General features: G+C 39.9%; 1 protein-coding gene across 2 annotated transcripts; it reads right to left on the bottom strand.

The window, feature by feature from the left end:
- Nucleotides 1-1228: 1228 nt before the first annotated feature.
- itgb6 (integrin, beta 6) lies at nt 1229-17712 on the bottom strand. Of its 2 annotated transcripts, XM_015953453.3 has the most exons (16): nt 17482-17712; nt 15583-15652; nt 15088-15167; nt 14765-14963; nt 14407-14653; nt 14141-14306; nt 13764-13925; nt 12838-12933; nt 12489-12578; nt 11307-11441; nt 6574-6991; nt 6265-6487; nt 5717-5811; nt 3173-3289; nt 2924-3090; nt 1229-1498 (listed from the first exon to the last, which is right to left on the bottom strand). In XM_015953453.3, the coding sequence occupies exons 2-16, from the start codon at nt 15635-15637 to the stop codon at nt 1400-1402; spliced, it is 2349 nt and encodes a 782-aa protein (XP_015808939.3). In that variant the 5' UTR covers nt 15638-15652; nt 17482-17712; the 3' UTR covers nt 1229-1399. The 2 variants fall into 2 exon arrangements, with proteins under 2 accessions (XP_015808939.3, XP_070410945.1); XM_070554844.1 differs by lacking the exon at nt 17482-17712 and having other exon boundaries at nt 15583-15855.
- Nucleotides 17713-18226: the final 514 nt, after the last annotated feature.

Consider the following 18226-nt stretch of genomic DNA (forward strand, 5'->3'; position numbering starts at 1 on the left):
TTACTTCTAAATCTGTAAATACATTCAGCTCATTTTGACAGTTTAGCTTCAGCAGCTTCAGCAATCAGTTTCTGAATTCGGCATAGGCTGCTCATTTCACAGTTCAGCTAAATGTAAAAATTAAACTGTTAAACTAGTCCTACTCAAATAACAAGTGTTTAGACATTTTTGCTGTCCAGATTTTCAAATAATGTTCACAGATTTCAGTTTTCTGCTGTTTAGGATTTTTTTCCCCCGTTCTTCACTTTTTGTGGTTTATTCACTTTTTGGTGCTTTTTGCTTCTAAATCTTTCAAAACATTCAGCTCATTTCGACTGTTTTGTTTACTTTCAGCTTCAGTTCAGCTATTAAGCTGATTCAGCTTACAGTTTACGCTATCCAGCATTCAAACAGCATTTCTGCAAGAGATGCAATTTATCTAGTTGTTGTATGTTTACCTGACAGTTAGCTTGTAAATGGCTTATAAAATAACGTTATATACTGTAAACAATAAATTTCTTCCATTGTTTGTCATTCATGGAATCATGACAAACACGGTCTTTTTCATAAATGAATCACGGCAAACATTGTATATTTTTGCTAATAATTATACTACAGTTCTGTATTTTCGAGTAATTTCACCTATTTACAATAAACCATGCTTAATAAGCATGTTACTATACTGTAAACAAGAGCAAAACTGTCATAACACGCTGCGGTAGGAATATTCGATGAAGAAGCATGGATAATTAGAACACCGGCCCTTAGAGGGAGTAATGCAAGTATGATCTTGTGTTTCTAAATTATTTATTGCTGTAAAGTTTAATTTTTTATGTTCTAAGAGTGGAGCTAATTACAAGCTGATCATTATGTGAGGCGAGGAGATTCAAGAACTTACCTTAACATTTATAGTTACAGCCAGTCATTTCACAATGGACATTTTATTTTTTAGTTTTGTGTCATTCACCAATAAAACACAACATATTCTTTCATTAAAGGCTCAGCCTCTTTTCTATAAAACAAACACAAATAATAATAAGTGAAACATAAAATACATATATTTACATGTGAATAAATCTTATTTTTCTTTCAGTAGTCATCCACTTGTTTCAATTGATCCTTTCCATGTTGGATATCACAGGACACAAACCGTTGTTTTGAGTCACGCAGGGGTGACATTTCTTACAGTAGAAAACCAGCAGTGCACTTTTATAGCAGAAAATTCATTAATTTATGTTTTTCTCTTCACAGCTCTGTGTTGAAAGTCTGAACTAACACAGAGATTCAAACAAAAATCTCACGCACGCACGCACGCACGCACACACACACACACACACACACACACACACGCACACACACACACACACACACACTCATTCAAGTGCACTCGGATAATTTTTGCATTGCCTTCCAGTCATAATCAGTAGTGATTCACCGTTATAATTTTTACTTTGTTCGTGTTCTTATAAGTTACATTTTTAAATGTCGATGTTGGGCTCCTGAACAGAGGGTTGGTCCCCTGCAGAGAGAAAAATAAAAAGATTGTTATTACCAATGCTCTCCAAGAAACGATCAAAACCAATGTGTGGTTAGTTATGTTTTATGTCTCTAGTTTTTGCTTTGTTTTTCACCCTCTTTTTATGCAAGGTCAAAATAAATATCAAAGTATATCATTTTATTTAAACTATTCTGGTCTTAACGTCACTTTAAAAAAGGACATGAATTTGTTTTCACAGATTTTTTTAAGTATCTGTCTGATCAACATTTACACAATGTCTCAGTGCATTTATATGTGCATTTAAGTTGATCTACGGCAATAAGCTGGGAGGGTTTAACCTAGTTTAGATGTATGTTAGAAAACCAAACTCTGAAATGTGTTCCGCTACGGTAGCTGGCGACATGTGCCCTGTCGTGTCTGTATCCTTCGGGTTATCCTATAGCGACACAAATAGTAAGAACCAGTTTGTCTTTAGCCAGACTAGTGTGCTTACATGCCTTTAAATAAAACAAGTCCATTAAAGCAATAGTTTGGTTTTGCAGCGCATTTACACACATAGCCTAAAGAACTAGACCAAATTTTTGCTTTGCAAAGTTTGGTCTAGGAACGCTCAGTTGGAACCTCTGCAGCCCCTAGCAGCATTCCGGGGGCCAAACACAGCTCTCTATAGGGGTTTCAAACTAATAGAGTGCTGTGATTGGTCCACAATGGTGAGCCAGTCACAGCGCTCTATCCACTTTGCAGGCCAATCGCAGCCCTCTATCAGCTTTGTCGGGCAATCAGGGCTCTCTATTCGTCTGGTGGGCGGGATGATGCAGTTGGGCAAGCGGCCCACTGGGACAGTGCCAGAATGCCAGATAGGCCAGTATACCCCTGCTGGTAGTTTTTCCAGTCATTTATTAGTCGAAATCTCTGAGATTTCTGAAAAAATAACATCTATCTGTCCTCAAACACCAGCCATCCACCATCTCTCCCAGTGCCGCCTCTCTCGATAAGCCAGACATGTGCTCCAGGAGGCGCTGCATCATGAGCAAAAGGCACTACTGTGAGGTGCGCTGCACATACAGCATCGACAGCCCATGTGAGTACAGGCACTTATTTTTTTTATCACTTCAACCACTGGTTATTCTGTCCCTGAGTATTCTAAAATTTCAACAGGAAATGTTCCTTGCTGAACAGGAAGTGCAACAGATCGTCCTCTAATTTGTGCAATTTTTTATTAATAGGTATGATATTTTGAGATTTTCTTTCAGACAAAAGAAACCCACTCTGGAATAACCCTGTATTGATTAATGTGTAGCTTGCCAGTCTGTTCAGGACTGATCTGTATTTCTCCAAACTGAGGTTATTCAATCATGCTACAACAGGAAAGACTAAATTTTCACAACCCCTTCACTGAAAACCCTCTTGTGAAGGTTCGGACTATTCCCCCAACAAACAACTTACTGATTGCCATCTTGCCTTAGCCCGCTCCGCCTCAAACCGGGCCACTTCCTTCTGGTCATGGACCGACACCAGCACCTTCCACACCACCAGCAGTAACACACCAATTAACACAACAGAAAGGGTGACACCCAGAATAATTCCCATAATTTTGGGATTCTCATGGCATCCTGCAATCGAACAAAAGACAAAATGAGAACAGTGTAGGCGTTCTGGGACATTCAATCAGCTTTGTTTTGGTATAAACCTTACCGTACATCTGAAGACCATAGACGGTGGTCCCCATCTCACTTTCACCTACATTAAAGGACACCCAGCACTGATTTTCAGTCATCACTATGCACGGTATGGAAGAGCTTTTGTCATGTTCTGCAAAACAATGTGAACACACACATCAATATGGGAGTAGCGAATCCTTTGCGTTTATATCATCACCCTCTTTTGTAGTTGAACCCCAAATGTAAAATGATATTCTCTCCTCTGTTGTGTTGTCTGTGTGATTTCCATATCAAAGGTTTTGATCTGATGTGTGGGTCACACAAAAGCCTGAAAAACCTTGGTGATGATCTGATATACCTAGCTTGGATGGCAGTTTTAAAATCAGCTCTTGTATGAAGGAAGACCAGGTCCTTCGGCTATTCACATGCACTACAATAGCTGTGCCTGTACAACAAGGTAAATAATACGTTCCCTATTGTCCCATTGGACCCAAAAGGACATGGTTGGTTTTATGTTGAAGAGGGGTCGCAGGCTTCAGAGAGACACATGAGTCAAAGGAGGTTCCTCTAAATCACTGAACCGAGATGACGCTGATGTTGTAATCAAAAACTCAACTGTGAGAAAAATGTCTGATAATGATCAGAACTAGTTTTAGGATATTAAAAACCAACATATTTGTTTCCTGAAGGCACCTTTTTCACATTATTAAGAACTTCTTCTGTTACGTTCCCTCCACTTGTTAGAATGAGCACAAATGAGTAAAGAAACCTGCTCAGACTTGAATCCTGCTTGAGATCCTGTTGGGTGGTTGCTCAGAGAGAAAACATGCAGTTACTTATTAACGTTACATGATTGTGTCATGGTGACGGTTAGAAGAAGTTTAATGTTTCATATCAACCTTTCGTTAGAAAATGTGACATTCAGGTTTTGGTGCCAGCAGTCTTGCACGCTTCAACAAGTCTGTTCCCAACAATGACAACAAGTAAGCGTTATTCCATGCCAACTCTCCCAGGCTAAACGTCCGCTTCATGACACTGAGCTAAATCAGATAAAATGTTGGTTTTTTGTAATTAGTTTTTTTAAATCTAAGCTGGAATTTGTTTAAAATACTTTGGAAGATTATTTTCAGTTATAAAACTTTTGCTAAAGTTTGTAATCAAATCAATAAATACAATCTTTAGCAATCACAGTCCCAGAACTATAACTTTAAAGTGACAACGTGTAGTTTACCAAAACAAATATCCATCAAAATGTTGTTGAAAATTAAGTAAAATAATGCCCAGTTGTTGAAAAATATTTGTGGCTTTGTAACATATAGCCATAAAAATGGGGTTTAAAGTACATGAGAGCAGTCTCTGGGTGACGCCATATTTCCTTCTACATGACCCCGTGAGGACAGAATGTGTTTATTGGTTTGTAACAAATGATTACAAAACTTTCACCATTCATAAATGTTGTTTTACACATTTACCTCTTAGCTTGTTGCTAGTGATGAAAGTGAGTCTGATGTTCTTGTCATTTTGATGGAGGTTGAACAGTCTGACAAGAAATAGCACTTCCAGGGATTTTTGACCCTAATGACCATCCGTTGTTAAGGTCTTACTTGAACGCAAAAATACCACTTGCTTGCAATGGTTTAGAAATTTTCTGCCCCTATCGCCAGGGAAAATGCACACTGTCACTTTAACAGTTATGTAAAGGAATAATTGAAAACTTTTCCATCTAAATACACATTTAGAGAGATTAGTAGTTTTTATGAACATAATCTCTGTAACACTAACTGACTTCACTGAGACTAGCCGTGAGCTCATCAATCCTCATCTCAGGGCGGACCGGGTGTTTTCAGTTGTGGCCCCTAAACTCTGCAAAACCTACCTTTATATACCAGGCACACTTATTTTCAACTGCCTTTGATACCACATGAAATAACTTTTAAAACCTTTTTAGCTTTGTTGGTCAATTTTTGTTTTGATTCATTTTTGTGTTAAATAGATTTAAAGTGCATTTTTTTAACTTTACTTTAACTCTTATTTTTGTATAAATCTTGTTTTATATCATTTTTATGACATTTTTTTGTACAGCAATTTTGTTTCGAACCTTTCCGTTTTTAAAATGTGTTATTATTGAATTAGCTTTGAATATGATCCATACTAATGTCCGTTTCTCCAAACTATGGCACTTCAAAGGGCTTCAAACAGGTTTAGAACTTCCTTTCAACAGATCTGAACTATCTCATAAGGTATTCTCATTTTGTGTGTTTCTGGGCAACATTTTATTATTTCAAAAGTTATCGAACTCACATCTGAAAGTATTTACAGCAAAGTTATAGGATTTCTGACAGTTTGTGAGCTTAATAACAGTTTTTCTCATGACTTGAACAAAAATTTGGGCAAATTAAAGCAGAAATATCTGCAACTAAATGTAAAGCAGAACCAATGTCATTGTTATGAGATGCAAAGAGCTCATAGACAACATGCAACAAGCTCTGCAGATGTAAATTAACAGGAAACAGAGTCATATGGATCTTTAATAGCAGTACAGATGCTTCTGGGAGTGGGAACATGTTGAGTTTTTTACCTGCTGTTCTGTTGATGGAAACTTTAGCAGCGCTGCACTTTTGATCACACGACTCAGTATTATCAGTTTTTTGAACATGGCACTCCACACAAGACCTGGTTTTAAACACAGAGACAAATGAACATATGGGTATCTATGGACAATAAGGCTCTGATCATTGACACAGGCCTTTCAGATGAATCGGTGTTTCCACTTATCAACATTTTCCCAAGGCTTTACTCGCACTCGATCACAAGCCTCCCCTATAACAGTGGTATCAAATGGCAGCAGGCCTGACAGCTGCTTTACAAAGGCAGAAAGGAAATCTCTGAGTGCTATGTTGGAGACATTTGTGTTTTTTTTTTTTGTTACAAGGAAGGTGTAGACACATGTGAATAAGGGAAGAACCTGATATTCCTGAACTCAAAAGAACAGACGGCTCACATAGCAAAATCAGAAAAAAACATCTAATGCGGTATTTTTTAGGTGAAGAAGCATCAATTATAGTAGACAGCCTCCACATGACACCCTTATTTATTTAAAGATAAGATAGCTAATTGTGTACTCACTGTGCAAAGGCACAGGACTCTCCACATGTGGGGCACTTTTCACATTTCTCCCCAGAAGCTCCAGGAACCGAGCACACACACTGGCCACACTTGCATGTGCCCCTGCCGCTGCAGAGGCTGCCATCCTCAGACTTGCACGTGTCAGTGCTGCTGCTGCAGTTGCAGTATTCCCCCGTCCAGCCGCTTTCACAGTGACACTCCCCGCAGCTGCACACGCCGTGACCTACGAGCATAGCATTCCTCAAAAAACAAACGTGCTAGCAATAAAAACGCGTCAACAAGTCACAGCATTCCCATGTAATCACTCACCTCCACAGAGTTCCCCGCGGAAACGAACACAGGAGTAATTGTCGCACTCGCAGTAAGGTCCATAGATGCGACCAAAGCTGGATGCATGACACACACACTTCCCGCAATAGCAGTCCCCCTGACCACTGCATAACTCAGAGTCATTGGTCGCGAGGCACTTACTCAACAATACACTCTCCTCATTGCATTCACACTGGGCTCCCAGAAAGCCTGGGTGACACACACACATGCCACAGTGGAACACTCCTTGGCCCTCGGAGCACTGGCTGCTGTCAGATGTAGGAGGTTCCTGGCAGTCACAGGAGCAAAGCGACTCCACTTCTACCTCCAAGCTGTCCTGCAGTCCCACCGGCTTGAGGATATAGTGCCGAACTCCTGACAGACATCTGGGTAGCTCTATGGACACGTTAAACACCACCTGCAGAGCAAAGAAGAGGTTTTAAGAAGCGAAACCCCAAAATTAAAACTGATCCTGTGGGTTTTTGGAGTCGCTGGTGCTCTAGATTTGTGGAAGTGAATCATTTAAAATGAACTGCATCATGCAAAATCCACTTTTATAACTTTTGGCCATGTTATATTTTAATGTCCTCATTAAATACACACCCAAAGCATTTTTTGGCTTCACACATGCATTTCCCCATCTCAGCTGCTTCTTCCCTTCAGCTCTGTTAAACCCTGCTAAGCTATTGCAAAAGGCTGGATGGGGCATGGTTATGTGATCATACCCCACTCCTCCCCATCCAGGTAGTCTTGAATCTGGATCCCTCTTCCCCTGGACTGTAAATACTAATGCCCAGTCTCTATGTAGCTAGTGGGGAGTTTAATCTCCACAGTTGTAAAGAAGGGATTTCCTTCTTATCTAGTCTGCACCTTTAAAAATACCTAGAACCCAAGAGGTACATGATCCCTGTCCAGTCTTCCTGAAGAAGAATTCAGTCTGTGGAGATGGTGGATTTTATCATCATCAGCTCTCAAAAACTGAGCTAGAATGTGACCTTGGTTTCACAAACAGCTTTTTCACCACCAGTACCGGAGTGGGTTTTCACACAGAAAGCTTCTTCAAACGGCCGCCGTGCAAACGCCAAGTGGGACATGTTGGCCACTGGGATATGTCCCAGTGCTTCTGATTCACCACTGCTAGTGTGATTCAAAAGCTTCTTTGCTGGAGATATGTTATGAAGTGGGTGTAATTCACTTGGCTGGAGGCAGGGTTTCATTCAGTCCACCCATGCACCCCCCCCAACCCCCCCTCCACCCCCCACCCCACACACACACACACACCAAGTGGTGATGAGCTACACATCCATGGCTGCCCTGGGGCTCACTAACAGAGGCAAGACTGCCGTACACAGGTACCACCAGCATCAAACACCACCAGCAGGCAAGGAGGGTGAAGTGTCTTGACCAAGGACACAACAAAACTGACAGACTGATTGGGGATCGAACCTACAACCGTCCAATTATGGGGCAGAGACTTAACTCTTCTGGCACTGTTGTTTCTATTTCATAAAAAATGACATCTCAAAAGTGCCAATGATAATATTTTATCATACGCTGGTCAAAAAATTTGAATATCATAACAAAGTTGATTTATTTCTGGGATTCTATTAAAAAAACGAAACTTGTGTATTAGATTAATTCATTACATGCAGACTGATATATTTCAAATGCTTTTTTCTTTAATTTTGATTATTATAACTGACTACTAATTAAGTATCTCAGAATATTAAAATCTTTTGAAAAGGTTAAATATTGAAGACCCCTTGTTCCATAGCCTGGCCTGCCAGACTCGTCCTCTGTTTAATTCTGCACAGAGAAAGAGTCTGGTAACTCACAGGCAGAGGCACATGAGGGGCGGGACTAGGCAGCTCAAAAATAACCAATCAGAAAAAAGACAGAAATGCAGACTGTACCGCGAGACGCTGTAGTTTTTTTTAGCTGTAGTAAAATAAGGCACCTGGCAATGGTGCAAACATCTTTATTTATTTACTTTTTGGGAAGAAATGTTTTTAGTGCTTCTACTTGTTGTGGTTTTGAAGACATTCAAGTCATTTAGAACAGAGGAAAGAGCCGCAGCGAACTCCGCTTCAGTCTCCATGTTTATGACAAACTCGGCGTTGTGGTGTGTGACGTACGATACTCAGCACTGATTGGCTCGGTTACAATTCTCAGGGGGTGGGGCTATTTGAATACGAGAGTTCCCAGACCCTCTATCTGTGCAGAATTAAACAGAGGAGGAGTCTGGTAGGCCAGGCTATTTGTTCCACACTCTAATTGGCTAATTATGCTGCCCCAAAGTTGTGGAACTCTCTACCTGTTATAGTTCGTCTGGCTCCATCATTGGCGGTTTTTAAATCTCGTTTAAAGACCCACTTCTATGACATGGCTTTTAGACAGTGACTTGTTTTATTGTTTTATTGTATTATTGTTTTAATGTGTTCTTAGTATTCCTAATGTTTTATTTGCTTTTATTGATCAGTATTGTTATCCTCTGTTTTTTGTGTTGCTTTGATTAGTGGTGATTTGGTCCAGCTTGTGTAGCACTTTGGGCAGCTCCCCTGCTGCATTTTAAATGTGCTATATAAAAAAATTATGGTATGGTAATTAACTCAAAACACATGCAAAAGCCTTTAAACCGTCTCTCAGTCTAGTTCTGTCAGCTACTCAATCATGGGGAAGACTGCTGACTTGACATTTGTCCAAAAGACAACCATTGACACCTTGCACAAAGAGGACAAGACACAAAAGGCCATTGCTAAAGACCTTTTGTGTCTTTGGCAATGTCTTTGTCCAGTGTAAAGTTTCTACAGTCAGTGATGATTTGGGGTGCCATGTCACCTGCTAGTGTTGGTCCGTTTTGTTATCTGAGGTTCAAGGTCAATGCAGCCATCTACCAGGAAGTTTTAGAGCGCTTCACGCTTCCTGCTGTAGCTGTTGACCAACTTTATGGAGATGCTGGTTTAATTTTCCAACAGGACTTGGCACCTGCACACAGTGCCAAAGCTGCCAGTGCCTGGTTTAAGGACCATGGTATCCTTGTTCTTGATTGGCCAGCAAACTGGCCTGACTTTAACCCCATAGAAAAGCTATGGGGTATTGTAAAGAGGAAGATGCAACACACCAGACCAACAATCCAGAAGAGCTGAAGGCTACTATCAGAGCAGCATGGCCTCTCATAGCACCTGAGCAGTGCCACAGACGTGTCGACTCCATGCCACGCTGCATTGCTGCAGTAATCCAGGCCAAAGGAGCCCCAACTAAATACTGAGTGCTGTACATGCTCATATTTTTCATGTTCATACTTTCAGTTGGCCAACAATTCTAAAAGTCTTTTTTTTTTTGCTTTGGTCTTAGTTGATATTCTAATTTCTGAAATACTGAATTTGGGATTTTCATCAATCATCAATTATAATCATCAATGTTAAAAGAAAAAAATAGATCAGTCTGTGTGTAATGAATTATTCTAATATACAAGTTTCACTGTTTGAATGGAATTACTGAAATAAATCAACTTAGTCATGACATTCTAATTTTACGACCAGAATCTGTATTTTGCCTACTGTTGCTCTGGAATGTGTAAACAGCTTGATGTTTTTTTTTTTAATGCAGTGGATCTTAACCTTTTTCCTTGCCTGTGTCCATGACAAGCCAAGGACACCAACACCATCGCACATGTCACACATTCACACATTAAGTTATTCATTACAAACCTTTACAGAACTCCAGAGTTATACCTCTTGTACAGAGTTTTGATTATACTATTGGGTGTGTTATTAAGATTTTATAAATGTAATGTTTAGTCTTTGTAACCTCACAGCCTCAGAAAAGACCAAATTGTGGGGAACCCATGCAATCTTGTAGGGATCTCCATGGGGGTACGGACCCATGTTAGGGACCACTGCTTTATAGAAAGCCTGCAAAGTGTAAGTGCACTCTCATTTTGTAAAGACTAATGTCCGACTGTCACCAACACTTAATTTCATCACCTGATCAGACATTTACAGATGATTTAATTTTTTTGAATTTCCAGAGTTCAGACTCGATCCTCACTTCTTTTAGTTTAATGAGACATTTGTGGATGAATTTTCAGTTATTCAATAGGAATCATGTTTGTGAGATTTAACCAAGCGTTGTATAAAAACCAGTCCAACAGTCACAGTTATCAGTAGCAAAAGAAAACGGTTATATTTGACAAACCAAAACACATCTTGGAGATTGGTTGGAACGAGCAGCAAAAATATTATCTACTAAAACTTAACATGTATTTACTTGGATAACAATAATATTTATTTATTTATGTATGTAATTATTTATTTATTTCACAACAAGCCCTATAGGTTATAGGTTATAAATTGTAAGTCGCTTTGGATAAAAGCGTCTGCTAAATGAATAAACATAATAAACATGAACATACTTTTTTCTGTTGAATATAATAATCCCATTTCTAATTCAACACCATGGAAGATGTCAGATCCGTATCTGCCTAAAGACCTAAAAGACACAAGCATAATTTTACTCTAGCTTTTCTTGTCTTTTTCAATTACATTTTTTTCTTTTTTGGTTCTCTACAAATCTGAGGGTCACACTTCTGCTGACGTTGTAATTTTTCTGTCTTGTCTCTTCCTTATTATGAGTCACCTGTACAGGACTTTGGACTAAACTGCATTAAAGATGTGCTACAAACAAAAAGCCAAGAGGAGGACAACCCTTGAATACTTAAAGAAGTAACTAACCGTCTCTCCTGGTTTGATGTTGGAGCAGTGCTTTAGATCAGGAAACACGGTACCGTTTGGACAAATGGTTGTGAAGGACATGCGCAGCTCCTCTGTGTCTCCAAGAGCCTCCAGTTCAATCTCAGATCGCAGTTCCTGGAAAACGGTTCATGGACATTATATTATTTATGCAGATAAAAACAATAGAGAACATATTTTTTTAAATCCTGACTGTGTTGTTGTGAAGTGGAATTTCCATGCTCCTTTCACCTGGATGTGACCTGTAATGAGCCAGCTGTTCCAAAGCCCTGTTCTAATTGTGTCGTTATGGGTGACTCATCATCCAGGTGTGTAACTGTATAGAGCACCTGGGTTAAGAGCGACAGCTAAGCTCAGGTAGAGAATGAAATGATGAATTGAAGGATGAATGGGGGCTGACGAATTGCCCAGGTTTTAAGGGGTTCAATTTAAAACCATTTTACAAGTTTTAATCTTGAAAACACATTACAATGAACTAAACATGGATTAAGTCTAAACAGAATCAAGATTGATGTTAAGTTGATAAGATACATGGTATTTAGAGTAGGATGGCTCAAATGTTACCTACCAAGAACATAATGGCAATCCAAAAGTCCAGTTAAATACTGATTATCAGTTTATTATCATAAAATATTCTGTTAATTTTTTTTACATCTACAATCAGAGTGATAACAGGGAGTTATTTTCTTTGTGGTTAGTGTGGACATAAACAACGTAACCAGCGAAGTAATTAGAGGACTGCACGCCACCAAGCTAGTCACCGCCGCCGGGGGATTTATAAAATGACAGCGTGCGAGGGGTAGAGGGCCGGGAAGCAGCAGAGAGAAGGAACGAGTCAGAATCCAAAGGTGGAGTGAGGAGATCAAACAGATGGGACAAGCAGGAACTTGCTGCTGAACGTGTCAACGCAGGAGAACAGAAGCAGAGGGAAAAAAGAATCAAAAACAAGTGAATCTAAGAAGTGATAAAGATCTGTAATATATATAAAAATGATGATGAGTAGAGGGGTAAGCAGAGGTGCTTGAGTTCAGACGGGTTCCACAGACAACTTGATTTATGACACTGTAGTTACGACTTTTACTGCTTCACTGTTTATGGCAGGTGTTCGTTTCTCTTTGCCTATCTCTTATCCCTGCACGTCCATCAGGACGGTTGTTTATTTACTTTGTATGCTGTCACAATCAGTTCCAGGATGTTCTTCGAGTCTGCCTCCAGGACTCCAACGGTAGCACCAGGTATGAGATCCGCATAGTTCTAGGAGCAAAACAAAACAGATGAAATGGTAAAGCCAGCGCTGTCATGTGGGTCGTCTCGCTCGTATTCTCAAAAGTTAAGAGAAGTACGGAAAGAGCAAAGGAAGAAATCTGGGCTAGTTCTAACAGGCTGAATGAGAATGCAGCTCAATAGATAAATATGTTAACCTCAGTAAGCATCACACTCACACATGCATATTTTCTTTTGTTGCTGGGATCTGCTCTAAAAAAAAGCTAACTTCACAGAAGAGAGTGGTTACCTTGTAATTTTTTATCTGCTTTTCTGTCACAGCAAATATCAGCAGGATGTTGTTTTCTACCACTTTATCAATCAGCTGGCCGAGTGTTGGATACTCCTGAAAATAACAAACAAAAAGACAAATGCTAAATATTTATTGTAAGGCTAATTATTTATGACGAGTGAACTTATTTTACAATTAAACTAAACAGACGTAACAAAACTTAAGTCTTAAAAAACAAAGTCACCCCCAAATCAACTTTTTTTTTGCTGATAACTATATAAATGAGTGTCTAATTGTGCTGTACACAGGTGTGGTCAATAATTTGGCACTTTAGTGCATCTTAGTTAAAATGTTAATATTCTGCCATAAACTGTCAGTGTTGCAACCTCTTCGGGTGAAAACTCTGCACTATATTTGAATTTAAATCTGCCATCGCTATTGGCTAAGAGGTATCCTATGACATTAGCTGGTACCATATGATGTCACAATGCTGCTGTGAGCCTGTGTGTGTGTATTTGTTAGCGGCTCCGCCCTCCTGGTCTGGTCTGGCCGGGCAATGCCTCTTTGCAGCTCAATTTTCAAACAGGAAAAGGGAGTGGAGTCGGACTCTGGAAGGGAGCGACTTGCTCTTTGAATAGAAGCACTGCTGAGGATAGCTGGATCAGTCAACACCATAATGCAGAGTGAGGCTGCAACTGATGGAAGAGGATGAGCTGACCTGGGTTCAGCCACTAGACAAACCTGTCTAATTTGATCTAACTCAGTTTATTCACACAACATCAAATCGCAACAAAAGGTACATTTGTTGTGATTTGAAAAAAAGAAAAAAGACAACAAATTAACACATTTTGTCACCTTTTATTTTAAAAAGTGCAACCTAAAGTATTAGCTGTCTTTGCAGAAGATGCCCAAACTAATTTCTTTTATTGGATCAATCTGTTTACCTGCACTGTGGACATGGAGTATTCGTTGTTAACATCCAGGTGGCACTTCCCATCATTAGGAATCACAATTCCAGCCATCCTACTGTCCATTCCAAAGTGTGAATCAGCATCACTAACAAACACCAGCAGACGCATTGAATTGTTCCTCCAGCCGATCTTGTCCTACAAGAGACAAAACGATGATGACCAATCCCATAATGAGATATAAAAAACATCCGAGTTTTTTTCTCTCATTTTTTAAATCAATTATGGATTACGAGAAACTGGTGTCAGTCTCAGTGGCCAACAGATATGAGGCCAGTCCATCATAACCCTAACCCTTCACCACCTTGCAGCCCTCTGAGAGAACAGCTTTAAGAATTTTAGTAAGATCTTACCCCACAAACAGATGCTTGCATGATGGCGTCAAAGCCACATTCAGGAATATCAACGTTTGCAGTCACAAGCTGCTTAGCAATGATCTGGTTAAACTTAGCCGTTCTGCTTGTCAGAGACAAGCTGTGTTTGTATCCAAACGTTGGCTGGCAAACCAATGACGAGTCACTGTAAAACACCAAAAATCAAACAAAACCAAGCTGGTGAAAAGAAGAAATCGTGAGGCTGCATGAAGGGGTCTGGTCATGCTTTGATATTTATCGGGCACCTGCAGGGGTTGGCCAAATCTTTCTCTGAGATTTTGATGAAAGGAAGGACAGGCTTCTCCACAAAAGAGCCGAAGCCCATTCGAAAATTACTGGTGAGGTGGGCCATCTCTTTAGCCAGAGAAGAACCCAGGTCTTTGATCGTCTTAAGATCATCGATCATGGATGCTGACAGGTCCATCAGGTAGTAGATGTCCACAGGATAGTCTTCTGTGTGTTGAACTTGAACCTGGAAAGTCACCTCACTCCCTGTGAAGAATAAAAAACTAAATGAATAAACAAACCAGCCATTTCTGTCTGAAAATGAGGACGCATCTCAGGAGGAAGCTGAATGACTAAAAAATAATCTGGACTGTGTACCCGGTCGAAGCTTGACAGATATTTTTTGCGGGGAAATCTGAGTGCTGTTTGTGTTTGTCGTCTTCTTCCCAAGTGGCCAGTCTTGGATAATTTGGGCTTCAGAAATGGGGAACAGGAGACGTTCACGGGCACACCCTTTCTCCAGCAGCTTATCCAGCGTGTCACATCGCTCTGTCGCTGAAAACCAGTTTGTAAAATTCTGGTGGAGAAATGTCACAGAACATAGGGCGTTAAGATTACTGAGGATTATAATAAGAAATCACAAAAAATTACATTCATTTGTCTTTATGCTTATTTAATTCATGCAAGAATGTTTTTTTTACCTCCTGTGTGCACCAGGCACAGTGAGGACTGAGCTGCAGACACTCATCACAGGTCACAGAGCTCCTGGTTATACATGATCCTGTAGCAGAAACCACATAGTCAACAATGAGCCAAGAAATCATCTGAATGAGTGAAGCCTGCAGCTGCAGTTATTCATCTATTAGCACATATAAGCAACTTAACTGTCAGGAAAAAGTGCTGTGGTATTTAACAACAACAACAACAACAACAATAATAACAATAATAATAATAATAATAATAATAATAATAATAATAATAATAATAATAATAATAACAATAATAACAATAACAATAACAACAATAATAATAATAATAATCATAATCATAATAATAATCATAATCATAATAATAACTGACTATTGTTGCTGTCCTGACATTGAAGCTTTTAAAATCCCAGCCTGGTACTACTTTGTTTGCACCTGACAAACTTGCTTCCCTTTATCCTTTCAAACCGAGCAGAGCTTCGCGCTTACCCTCCACGGTGTTGATCCAGCACCGGAGAACCGGGATCAGCAGTAGAAACCACATGAGTCCGTGAGGTTACTGAATGAACAGAAGAGGAGTGTTTCAGGTATTCTCAGGGGCTATATTTACAGGAGTGAAACCAACCCATGCCGTCTCAGATTAAAGCAGACCAGGAGAGCGCTGCCGCTCCGCTGCACCTGGAGAGGAGGAACTGCCTTTACCTGCGCGGCCACTTCCGTTCAGGTGAGAAAAGGGAGGCGGGAGCGACGGATCGCACACCTTTTCAAGTTTTCCCCCTTTTCTTTTCTACAAGACCTTTAATGTTTAAAAACTAAAGAAACAACAACAACAAAAATTCTAATAAATGTACAAGAGAAGTTCAGCTGTCACGTGTCGTGTTTTTATCACCACATCAACAGATCACACCACATCAAGTATTGTGTTTCCCCTGCATGAGTGAAAATGATTAAATTTCTTACCAAGATGCAAAAAATATAGAACGAAAAAGAAATGCTGATTTTAAGCCTTTTAATAAAATAAAATAAAGCTATAAAAATACAAAATAGTTAAAAATCATAGCAACAGATATTTATTTATTTCGTTAATTTCGTTTGTTTTGTAATCCTATTTGTGTATTTATTACAATATAAGCTGATCACTACTGAAAAAATTAGCTGATGATTGATGTTTTTTATTCTAACTTGTTAGTAATCAAGAACAAAACACTGTAGTCATTTTCTACTTTGAGCTCTAAATTTTCTATTTAATTGGTCACCAAATTTGTACAATTAAACTTTAAAACTAATTTATTAAAGCATTTTTTTTTGTTTATTTAATGTCCATATTATGTCTGATTTCTGAGTCTTTGCATGTAAAAACACTAAGAAGACACTCTCATGTAATTAAATCTGTATAAGTGAATGTGTATGGATGCACTAATCTTTGTTTAGCCTCCAGTCTTCATGTATTTATTGTACTTTTGTTAAAACATAATAAAAGAACCCAGACAAGCACCACCATGTGCAACTATTAAAGCAGACACACTAAAAGCAAGTAGGTTAATATTTAACGCATGAATCACAGTTGGTCCATCTTATGAGTTTTTGACTACTGACAAAAACAACCTTTCATGTCTATAAGTATCCGACGTGTTGCACTGAGTGTGTGTGTGTGTGTGTGTGTGTGTGTGTGTGTGTGTGTGTGTGTGTGTGTGTGTGTTGAGTTCATGAGGACAGAAGGGTGTGGCCCTGTGTAGGTGTTGAATCATTGACAGCTGCAGTAAAGATACCACTCGGAGGAATCTTACAATTTAGCACCACGCCTCTTCTGAATCTGGGTAAGTCCCATCTGTCACCCCAATCCAAACCCCACCTCTCCTCCTGTTATCCACCCACCCCTCCGCCCTCTCCATGTTCTGTGCAGACCCTTTGTATTTTGACCCACCTCTCCCAGTAGCCCTCCTGATCTCTGCATCTGTGAACGGGCCGTTTCATTCACGCCTCCATTGACTCACTTCCTGTCATTAACCTTTCTGTCAGTCTTCCTCTTCACTCCTGTGTCTCTCTCTCTTCTCACATCTCTTCTCATCTCTTTTCCTCATACATATATAAAAAACTCAACATGATGCAACCAAACTCCAAATCATGCAACTTTTCATCTTTTCAGATGATGCTTAGGTGCAATAAGGTGACACATTTGCACCATGTCACCTTGGCTTTTTGAATGTGACACCATTCAGTTTAGTGAGCTCGCAACAAAACTATTTCACGGTTTCAGCAGATTATTGTGTAGATGGCAGCTTTCATGGGGGATCCTGTTATAATTTAAAAAAAGAATCAGTCTCATTAGACCTTTCTGTCAGGTCCTCTTTTGAAATGCTCCACATTTATTAAACACAACTGACTCACCTCCATTGCTGTCCGCTGATAACATGCTGTCCAGTCTCAGTCTTTCTCTCTCGCAGCCAAGTAAAAAATGGACAGAAATCAGGCCAGCACCGTTAGTCTCATTGTATCCCAGCTATCGTCAGAGTAACAGTAAACCTATTGTAACAGCGCTCTTTATGAAGCATGGCGCTGGGGTGACCCTGCTGCCCATGCTCCCTGGCTCATGTGTGCCTTTGTGTGTGTGTGTGTGTGTGTGTGTGTGTGTGTGTGTGTGTGTGTGTGTGTGTGTGTGTGTGTGTTTGAAAGTGGGTGAGTGGGTGTGCATGCATGCATGTGAGGGTCATGTGTGGGTGTTTGTACAAGCTCCAGCTTGCCCTTATGTGTGTGTTGAGGGAGTGTGGGGTGATAATGAGTGACAGTGACAACTGCAGGCTGAGTTCTCCACTGGAGCCGGCTTCTCTGTTAGTGCCTGATGTTCTGGAGTTTCACTCTTCAAGCTGCACCACAACATGCCTGGCTCTGTGTAAAAACAGTGATAAGTCTGGATTGTGTGTGTGTGTGTGTGTTTGTTTGCTCAAGTTCAATTTACTTCCTGCAGTGAAAATGTGGAGGAGACAGAGAGGAGGGCCAGCGCTGTAATACAGCCTCCTTCATACAGCGGTATGGCAAGAATGCAGGTGTACACACAGCCTTGCAGGAAAAATAAATGATAAAAGCAGCTCCACACGATACAAAACAGAAGTTTAGGTAGTCTTAAAGCCAGAGT

Source organism: Nothobranchius furzeri, chromosome 9 (genome assembly GCF_043380555.1).
Source record: "Nothobranchius furzeri strain GRZ-AD chromosome 9, NfurGRZ-RIMD1, whole genome shotgun sequence".
Lineage (NCBI taxonomy): Eukaryota > Metazoa > Chordata > Actinopteri > Cyprinodontiformes > Nothobranchiidae > Nothobranchius > Nothobranchius furzeri.